We start from the raw sequence: 10,916 nt of genomic DNA on the forward strand, positions 1-10,916 counted from the left end.
TGACGTACTTTGCTAGTTTTGTGTCATTTGTTTGTTGTTACATCTTTCAGTGGTTAAGAACACTTTCCATAGGTGTTTTTTTTTTCTCAGGATTGATTAAAAAAATAAATAAGAATTGCATATTTGCAGATTTTGTAGCCTCTTAGAGGCACAAACCTCAGATCATACAAGGCTTGGCTTTTCGGTGAAATTTTGATGTTCTTCATGAACGAATGATGATGATGGGCTGAAACATGCTCTAGGAACAGCTTAAGTCATGATTATGATCCTAAGCCAAAGATATTAATGGATGTGAAGTCACTGACAAATGGACTTGCTCAACACGCGCGCACACACACACAACCACACAACCACACACACACGTACACACATGCACAAGAGAACATGAAAGGTGTGTATGAGGAGAGTCGGGCACTGGGTGTTCGTGGGAATTATCCTTTGGGAGATGCTACACTGAGTGAGGGAGACACAGCTACTCTGCCCTTGTGTACACCAATGTGAGCTATTTTGGGACAGATAAGTCTCCTCCCCTCTGGGCCGGTCCTCTTTCCAGGCCCTGTGTCTGTGGACGAGAGCTCATGAAAATATGGGAGATATGAAATAATCAAAAACCTAGATTGCATAATGTGCACTTCTACCATAATATATTAACATTACTTCTTCCTCTCCATACGGCCTGACAACACCTGTGCTCTATGTGTTTATCATAAATAAATTCTGCTTTTTATTTCATTTTTCATCTTTGTAATGTCCTTTTTATTTATCTATTATGTAAAAAAAAAAGAGAGAAGTAAATCAAATACTCACAATATGGAAATGCTAATGGAGATTAAGAAACAGTGACAATGTAAGAAGATGTCCCTGTGCTTTTTTCAAACAAGAACAGGAGAGCACCGGCCCGCTGGCCTGGGTAAACACTGCAGTACCTCGAGCCGTCTCAGCCGCTACGCTAACCTCAACTACGTCTCGGGCCTCTTCTTCACCTGATGCCAAAATGGCAGTAAGGCGAATTGGATTTCTTATTGCCTAACACTTCCCGTGAGGAGAGCCCAGGTGGAGAGCCCTCATACTAAAGCTGACGGGATGCCGCTGCTCTCCCATCTCTCGCTGTCACTGTGTCTCTGACTGGGAAGAGTGGCGGCACCAGTGAGGGGTTAATAGTGCTGCTCTATGTAAAGGAAAGTCCTCCACTCTTCCCAGGAGCCACCTGGGCCGACCGGACACGCGAGAGGGCACACATTGAAAGAAAATCCTGCTCACGCTCTCGCCACTCCGAGCCACTGTTGGGTAACTTGTGTTTGATCGTCACATACAACTTATCTTGTCACTAAAGGAAAAGAAAACCAGGATATGAAAACCAGTTTCGAGCAGAAACAAGGTCGACAGTACAAAAAAAAACCTATTTTACCTCCTGAAGACCTTCAAATATCATGTGAAAGAAGTGATTTACTCAAAGCATATCTGGGAGGAATGGTGCGATCCACACGTAAACCCAAACAGTCACATGACTGGTGCGACAGTGAGGCTGTGGTGGGGTGGATGTGTGTCTGTGTGATGTGAGATGGGTGGCAGGGTGAATGTGATCTCCGTCAGTCCGTCAGAGTCCCAGAGAGGAGCGCTGAGAGAATCTCTCTCCGTCCTCCTCGCCCGGCTGCTGGATCCACAGAGCCTCTCTGGCTAGTGAGCATCAAGGGAGGGCAGCCATTTTGTGAGTTCATGGTCAGCCCACATTCTCCTTTACTTCTCCCCCTCCCTCATTTCGTTTGTCTCTTTTTCCAAGCAGTAGTCTCTCTTACGGTGAAGCTACGTAGCCAGCAAACCTTCAGGTTCATACATCCCTCCGTCGTCCCATCCGAGACAAAGAAAACCCAGCACGCTGTGCATGCGTCCACCTCTCTGATCCACAACACTCAGTTCCCTCAAAGAGAGACGGGGAGCAGCATCGGGGAAAGAAGAGATCGTCCTGTCTGCTTCCAGAGGGCAGCAGAGAGCTTCCCCCGGCCCTCCACCCATCCCGTCCACACCGACTGGGACCACACCACAGGGACAAGGTATCAGCAAAGCTTCGATAAAGAACAAAGTAGTGACAAAACATCAGGGACGAGGAGGAGTCGACAAAGAGAGAAAGAGCGAGAGTGATTGCGGGCGTGCCACTGGCGCCAGCCGAAACTAAAAACCCGCTCTGCCCGGGACTGTTCCGGTTGGTCTCTTGCTTTTAAAAGTTCCAGCTCAGACCTTGTAATAGATGTTGGCCGGGCTCTGCGGCGGCATCTCCTGAACAATGTAGACCGGGTGGCCGTAGTCGCCGCTGACTTTCTCGTAGTGCGGGCAGAAGACGCTGTCAGCAGTCCTGAGCGGGATGATGATGTCGCTGGGCTCCGAGCCGTTATTGTTCCCGCCTCCTCCGCTCCGTTTGGGCGTGGCCAGCGTGCTCAGCGACAGCGTGGCCGCGTGCTGCGGCGAGTGCTTGCGGTGCCGCCGCCGGTACTTGAGCAGCAGCAGGACCAGCATGATGATGATGATGATGAAAATCACGCTGCCTGAAGCGATACCGACGAAGATGGCCACCTCGGAGCCGATGATGCTGGAGGACTTCCCGCCGTTGTCGCTGTCGTTGCTTTCTCTGGGAGCGACATCTGAGAGACAGAGGGAGGAAAATGTGAGTGCATGGACTACATGAGCGTTGAGTTCGGTCAAGCTATGATGATGCTGTTATAAACATGTCACTTGCAGTCGGGGTGCGTTCAAAACATTACTGGTTCCTCTCACATGTCGTCCGACCCCGGCTGAAGGCTTGCAGGCAGAGAGGAGCAGCGCTAGTCATCCACGGGGGAGAACGACACACAGCAGGACGTACATGTGTGTGTGTTGTGTGGACACGATGTGGGGCTTTTTGGAAAGTAACAACAATGTGATTCTGGTGCACATTGCGATCCCAGTAGTGTGCAGTAGTGGAACGAGTGGTCAGATGCGGATTCCAAAAACACTCCGGTTCAGAATCTGACTGATGCCTTTCAGGAAAGAGGAGGAAGCAGTGTTTTCGTCTTTTCCTGCCTTCCCCTTTCATTCTTCACAATCTTTTCATCGTGTCACAGTGAAGGTGTCTGAGCCGGCCAGCAGCCCAGAGTGAAGCCCGCCTTCACAGGGCTTTTGTATAAAGGTCACATTCGATTGGTGGCCATTCAAATTCAGCCGGTGAAGACGGCAACCTTGAAACTTGCGCAAGCGCAGCCTGATAGGAGCTACAATGGTGGATACAGGCAAATGGCACTTAAATTAATTGAGTTTTGAAAGCCATAAAAAGTAACTTTGATTTCTAACTAACAGCCCCAGAGGGAAGCCAATAGGGAAGAAGGATTTGATGTCATTGTGAGGCATCAATTATGAAACCCAAGCTGGGCTCAGAACGCCCATGCTGGTTACCATCCAGCGCCTTCAGGGTGGTGTGTTGGGTTCTCCGCGGACAGGAGCGTGTTTCCTGTCTCCCTGTCTGATGCTGTTCTCCTGAGGACTACAACTGTGTCTGCTGTGGGAGGGGAGTGGATGCAGGATGGCAGAGAGCCCAAAGCAAGGAAACCTTGCGTTGTTGTACAAGAGGATTATGCTGCCTGAGACGCTCTGCCCATAGCACTCTGATAGCTGCTGATAGACGGCTGAGGCAAGACACAAGCAGGAGGCGGGATGGAGAGAGCAAGATGCTGACGCCTGCAGATAAAAGGAGCCAGCATGGATTTAACAGGCGGAATGGCCGATCTGCATGCTCACCGCTAAGGCACATCTGGGAGCGAAAACATAAAGAGTCAGGATGAGCCAGGACACAGCGGGAGGAGCTAGGACTGATGATGTAGGTCAGCTTGTTTTGGTTCCTGCGCCCTTCCTGTTTCTTTTTCTCTGAGCACAGCTCACTGCGGAAATTGGCGCCCTGATGTTCTTGGGAGATTTTTAACTGCAATATAATAGCAGAGATAAGAGAGGTCTGCACGGAGCCACAGTTGAGATTCGCTGCAGAAACAAGAGTGCGTCTGTACTAAGAGCAGCTCGTTAAAAAGATGGCAGACAGCGATCAGATCACTTTCCTGAAAATGTCACTTAACTGCGGGTTGAGGCTGGAATGTGGCCAGCGTGGAGATACCTTATAAGTCCTTGAGAGGCCGGAGATGCCTATCAGTTTTATGGGCAACATTCAATTACTGGCTGATGAATAGCTGATGTTTCTTTCCTTCCCTTCCACACACACACCGCACTGACTGACAGACGCACGCCCTTCTTAGCGTTATCGGCTCTGAGCTGCCCGAACAATCTACCGCCCAAAAGACAAACTGTTTTGATAAATCCTCCATGCAATTCCCAATTTCCTGGGATTTAAGCTGCAAGTAGATGATCTCACCTGGTTTCTTCAGCACGTCGTTGGGGTTGTAGGTCTCCTTGCCGTCTGAGCTCTTGGGCGAGTAGGGTACTCTGGTGGGGTTGTCTTTGGGTGAGATAGGGTCAGAGGGATCTGAAAATATGAGGAGAAGATGCATGGAAATTAAAAGGGGAATTGTAATTGTAAAGTCGATTGCTCCTCGTGTCTTTGTCCCTGTCGTGCTGTGTCCTGTCTCAGCAACGAACCTACGAGTGACTTGCAGGAAAACCTCTAAACGTTCAACCAGCAGCCAAATTATCTTCAACTCGATCGACATCCGGCAAAGTGTTTTGTACAAACGGCTATTCGTGACCCAGAAATGACTGTAATCGAGCACAAAGAGCAGCTAATGCTGTGTTCTGGCTGGGCAATGGGTTCATTTGGTTCCACAGGCTGCTGAAGCGTCTCTGTTGGTGTTGGGGTTCCAATGGGAGCACAGTGGCGGTCGTTCCCTGAGCATAGCTGTCAGAACCACGAGTATGAGTGGCTCTATGCTCCGTCAAGCTCAACCCGACCAAACCCACTGCAAATAGTTCATTTCATTTAATAAAAGCCACAGATTTGTGAGTAACTCTTAACACCGGAGATTATTTTCACGACTATTAAGCGGCACCTGTTCTCTCCTTCTACTTCCTGCAGCAGCTAGGATTAATTCCCTGACCTGGAGCTGGTGTTGACCCAGGAAATGTCTTCTCTGGGCTGCAGCCGGGCAACTGATTTATGAATAATTATCGCTGTAATTAAGAATAGGGTCCGGTCTGTCTGGTGTGACGGTGTGGGGCCACTGTGCATGTGTGCTTCACATGTAGTGTGTAGAACGCCCTCTCAGGGACAGTGTGTGTGTGTGTGTGTGTGTGTGTGTGTGTGTGTGTGTGTGTGTGTGTGTGTGTGTGTGTGTGTGTGTGTGCGTGACACACACAGGAGAATGACGGGTGTGTGTTCCTCTAAACTAGATGTGCATGTGTAGAAATCCTTCTTGTTGAAAGGGTGTACAACAGCAGATGCTTCCAATGCACGTGTGCACGTGTGCACGTGTGCACGTGTGCACGTGTGCGTGCGAGCATGCGCACTAGTGTGTGAGTGTGTTTCCACTAGATTACATCTCCGGCCCCTCGCAGCCCCAGGTGTCATGGAGACGATGGAGCAGTATGCTGCACAGCCTCCTATGACCTTATTAGGACATGTTCGGAGTCCCACACAATGTTTCACAGCGTACTAGCGCTGCGTTGTGGCTGCCTGCTCACGCCCCAGCCACTCACCACCATAATGCAAAAATGCAATACTCACTTTGTCCCACTTTCATGATTATCTTCATGGACTTGGTCTTGCACAGCCCGCCCTCCTGGTTGTCGATGCCCTCCATGGTGCCGTTAGATGTAGCTACAGCGGAGAGAGAGAGGACGAGGTTAGAATTAGCTGTCGCTGCGAGCACCTGGTACAAAAACGATGTGTTGGGGAGATTGTGTTGCCATATATGACTTAAGCCTATCTGGGAAAAACAGCCAGTTCCCAAAGACAACAGAGACACTGAGAGCCTTCCTCTGAGGAAAGTTATGAGTCATATCCCCTTTAATACAATCACAATTCACCTGTTCATCACCTCAAACGCTCCGCTCTAGCGGGATATTTCACACCCCCAAAGTCAATTAACTTGAGTAATTGTGACTGTAATAGGTCTAACTGTGCTGATGGGCCTCATGAAGGAGGCCGTTAAGGGAGTGAGGAGAGGCTGAGAGAGATACAGCCATGGCTGCTACGACAGCGGCCATCTTAGCAAGCCGCGGGAAGCTGCGCATAAGCACTAACGACACTCCAGAGAGAGGTACCCGGTTATTAAAGAACACCATTTTTGTATTTTAAAAAAGCTCAAAAGCTCAGATCTAAAAAAGCAAACCCGCTGCCAGGCTTAAGGAGAGGCCTGCTGACAACATGAGAACACATATTCAGGGATGGAAACTGTTTTAAGAAGCAGGACCCTTTTCCAGGACAGGCAGAGGAGTGAAGAGAACAGAGGGAGGTGATTAAAACCTCAATGGCCCTGAGATGAAAAGAGCTTAAAGGATCTGAAAAAACAACATTTAAACAGCAGAGATGTTAAAATGTGCACCGCTAAACACTGTTTAAGGGACAACAGCAGACGTTGGGAGAGGAATCTGGAGGGGCGAAGCAAGACGTCCCGCGTGTGACGAGGAACGAACGCCCTGCGAGCATGAGGATGGAAACATGGAAGTGGAATCTCTGCTGTGTGGGGAGGGAGGGAGGCTCAAGAGAGGGAGGGAGGGAGGGAGGGTAGTGGAGCTTGTGGTCTATCAGGTCAGTAACACAGAGGCTAACGAGCTGCCAGGGCTTAGCAGCTTGGCTTCCTGCCAGCGTGCAGTGGCCCGCATTCACCAGGACCGCCCCCACCACTCTGACCCGCATCCCCTCCTCTCCTCCTCCTCTCCTCCCTCGAGCAACACCCCCTCATCCCCAGCTTCCTTCTCTCCAGGGCAGCCACCTTGCCGCCTCTTCCCTAAACCCCATTACCCAGGAGCACACTCCACAAGTTCCCGTTCCTGCTGCACGCCAAGCCTCCCATCAACTGCAGGGGAAGAGAAAGGCTGAGCTCTCGATTGAAACGTCTTTGGAAAATGAAGCTTTGCATAGTTTGCTGCTTTCTCTTTCTCCTCCTCCGAGTTGTATTTTTTCTCTTCCTTTTCCACCCTCCCAGAATCCCCTTGCTTCATGGGAGCGGACACAAAGAGCATGTTAACAAGAACTCCCTCCCCCTCCCCTCCCTCCATCTCGCCTCCTCTCTCCCCCTGTCTCCCTCTCCAGCTGACCTATGGCTTTTCCAGTGGAGACCGAAAAGCACATTACAGACAAAGCTCCTTAAAGGCTTGTGCTCCTGTGCCCGTGTGTGTGTGTGTGTGTGTGTGTGTGTGTGTGTGTGTGTTCATTTCATAAACCTGTTAGCACAACACACATTGATTTGAACGATCCTGCTGGATGTCATTAACCATCTTAACCGTGTTTACTTTGTGGTGGTTTTCACGATGGCGCTGCGTGAGGCGTGAGGCGTGAGGCGTGAGGCGTGAGGCGTGACGCGTGAGGCGTGAGGCGTGAGGCGTGAGGCGTGAGGCGTGACGCGTGACGCGTGAGGCGTGAGGCGTGAGGCGTGAGGCGTGAGGCGTGAGGCGTGAGGCGTGAGGCGTGACGCGTGAGGCGTGAGGCGTGAGGCGTGAGGCGTGAGGCGTGACGCGTGAGGCGTGACGCGTGAGGCGTGAGGCGTGAGGCGTGACGCGTGAGGCGTGAGGCGTGAGGCGTGAGGCGTGAGGCGTGAGGCGTGAGGCGTGACGCGTGAGGCGTGAGGCGTGACGCGTGAGGCGTGAGGCGTGACGCGTGAGGCGTGAGGCGTGAGGCGTGAGGCGTGAGGCGTGAGGCGTGAGGCGTGACGCGTGAGGCGTGAGGCGTGAGGCGTGAGGCGTGAGGCGTGAGGCGTGAGGCGTGACGCGTGAGGCGTGAGGCGTGAGGCGTGAGGCGTGAGGCGTGACGCGTGAGGCGTGAGGCGTGAGGCGTGAGGCGTGAGGCGTGATGCGTGAGGCGTGAGGCGTGAGGCGTGAGGCGTGAGGCGTGAGGCGTGAGGCGTGACGCGTGAGGCGTGAGGCGTGACGCGTGAGGCGTGAGGCGTGAGGCGTGACGCGTGAGGCGTGAGGCGTGAGGCGTGACGCGTGAGGCGTGAGGCGTGAGGCGTGAGGCGTGAGGCGTGACGCGTGAGGCGTGAGGCGTGAGGCGTGAGGCGTGAGGCGTGAGGCGTGAGGCGTGAGGCGTGAGGCGTGAGGCGTGAGGCGTGAGGCGTGACGCGTGAGGCGTGAGGCGTGAGGCGTGACGCGTGAGGCGTGAGGCGTGAGGCGTGACGCGTGAGGCGTGAGGCGTGAGGCGTGAGGCGTGAGGCGTGAGGCGTGAGGCGTGAGGCGTGACGCGTGAGGCGTGAGGCGTGAGGCGTGAGGCGTGAGGCGTGAGGCGTGAGGCGTGACGCGTGAGGCGTGAGGCGTGAGGCGTGAGGCGTGTCAAGGTGCATGCATGGTCAGAAGCACTCGGGCCAGAGAGGTCAGAGTTCACGGGGTCTGAAGGCCGGCGGACTGCACATGAGGCACATTTAGGTGTGTGTCCACTGTTCTGTCCTCCCTTTTCTTTCCCCATCAACACATCCACATCCATTCAGGCTGAAGCTAAACTAAATAAAACAGAAACAGGGCTTTTCTTAACTTGCTCTCAACGTTTCCTTGACAATTAAAAAAAAATCCTTCAATCTGTCATTTGAAACGTTAAATTCTTCTTCCCCTTTAAGTGCAGAGTAAAACACTCACTGTGCTGAGTGAGCGCCAGCAAGCCTGACTTGGATTTAAACAGACTGTGATTGTTGAATGGCTGAGGCGGCCTGAGTGACGAGGCTGGACGTGCTGTCGGACTAGCTGGCTCGAGCTAACCGGCTAATCCGTAATGCTGGGCCTGAGGGAACATGGGGTTCATACAAGACCCTCACAAATGGTTTAGTCACCAACTAGCTGGCATTACAGCGTCCAGATAAGACCCACAGACATGGGAGGGGGAGTGCAAGGAGGAAAAGGAGAAGAAGTAGTGAGAGAGATTAGGCCACTAGTTGGGCCTGCATGTGACCTTCTGCAGACAAGCAATGAGAGAGAGAAGGACAAAGGAAAGGCTGCAGTGGATTCTCCTTCACCGTTCACTCCATCTTGACTGTGAATTACAGTCTACTTTCTCACTCTTTCCACACTGGCGATGTGGTTAAGATGCTGTTCTTGGGCTGAGGCAGACTGGTCCCACACACACACACACACACACACACACACACACACACTGACAGCCACATACACACACACACACACACACACTGACAGCCACCATACACACACATGCAAAATACAGGGGAAAAAGGTCATCAGGAAAAATCACTCACCGGTTGTGACAAAGTAGCTACCGCTTGAGACCAAAGTGACAGCTTGAGTGGCGCGCACACACACACACACACACACACACACACACACACACACACACACACACACACACACACACACACACACACACACACTGTGTGAAAGAAGTGTCCTCACTCTGAGCGTTTGTGTGTGTGTTCCTAATATAACTATCAAGTAAGAAATAACTCCAACAGATAGCTGTGCTAGCATTTAGCTCGTTTCAGAGAGGCATGTGTGTTTAAGCTAACGTTACATTAAAGAGTGATGGTAGTGGTTATTAGCATTTGAATCATTTTGATGAGCTGTAAACATGTTTCAGTTGTGTTTGACATCAAGTGGAACAAATAGCATGTCAGATATGTGTTGAAATAGGAACTGTCTGTGGTGCAAGAGCCTTGGAAAGCTAGAAAACATTTTGAAAGCGGCCTCGTCAAATTCTGAGGGTGTAATTAATATACAATGCCTGCTGCAAGAGAGACAATGAGAGAGAGAGAGAGAGAGAGAGAGGGGGGGGGGAGCGAGAGAGAGAGAGAGAGGGGGGGGAGCGAGAGAAGGAGAGAGAGAGGGGGGGAGCGAGAGAAGGAGAGAGAGAGAGAGAGAGGGGGGGAGCGAGAGAAGGAGAGAGAGAGAGAGAGAGGGGGGGGAGCGAGAGAAGGAGAGAGAGAGAGAGGGGGGAGCGAGAGAAGGAGAGAGAGAGAGAGAGAGGGGGGAGCGAGAGAAGGAGAGAGAGAGAAAGAGAGAGAGAGGGGGGGGGGGAGAAGGAGAGAGAGAGAAAGAGAGAGAGAGGGGGGAGAGAAGGAGAGAGAGAGAAAGAGAGAGAGAGGGGAGCGAGAGAAGGAGAGAGAGAGAAAGAGAGAGAGAGGGGGGGGGGAGAAGGAGAGAGAGAGAAAGAGAGAGAGAGGGGAGCGAGAGAAGGAGAGAGAGAGAAAGAGAGAGAGAGGGGGGGGAGAGAAGGAGAGAGAGAGAAAGAGAGAGAGAGGGGGGAGAGAAGGAGAGAGAGAGAGGGGGGAGCGAGAGAAGAAGAGAGAGAGAGAGAGAGGGAGAGAGAGAGAGAGGATGGAGGGATGGACACCGTGAGGACATGTCCCAGAAAGAGAAGGAGAGAGAGAGAGAGAGAGAGAGAGAGAGAGAGAGAGAGGATGGAGGGATGGACACCGTGAGGACATGTCCCAGAAAGAGAAGGAGAGAGGCAAAGCAGCGATGATATAACGTAGAGACACGTTGCATCCGTCGGGTCGCCGTGGCGCTCGTCACCGAGCGGGGTGACGGCGGGGTGACGGCGGGGTGACGGCGGGGTGACGGCGGGGTGACGGCCCTAATCCCCGTGACAGGGGCGCCTCTGCGTTTAGGGAGCGGTGACCCTCAGAAACAAGGCCAAAGCGTGCTCACCCCAAATCTACTGAGAGCTGTGTGCTAATCACCGCTAGCCTCTCTCAAAACACAAACATTTAAAACCCATTATTCAGATCCACTTACGTTTAAGTTAACATGCAATTATGAAGCAGTGATAAGTGGTTTAACTGCAATTTGGG

At 52.1% G+C, this 10,916-nt stretch overlaps 1 protein-coding gene across 1 annotated transcript in view; it reads right to left on the reverse strand.

The window, feature by feature from the left end:
* Nucleotides 1-2,229: 2,229 nt before the first annotated feature.
* The window catches only part of efnb2a (ephrin-B2a), a gene marked incomplete at both ends in the record, with an annotated part of 27,404 nt that continues 18,717 nt past the window's right edge, over nt 2,230-10,916 (reverse strand). The window contains 2 exons of the mRNA XM_079231269.1: nt 2,230-2,623; nt 5,689-5,785. Coding sequence (XP_079087395.1) covers nt 2,230-2,623; nt 5,689-5,785 — 491 coding nt within the window. The remainder of the gene's footprint in view (nt 2,624-5,688; nt 5,786-10,916) is intronic.

Source organism: Taurulus bubalis (assembly GCF_910589615.1).
Source record: "Taurulus bubalis genome assembly, chromosome: 15".
NCBI classification, from domain to species: Eukaryota; Metazoa; Chordata; class Actinopteri; order Perciformes; family Cottidae; genus Taurulus; species Taurulus bubalis.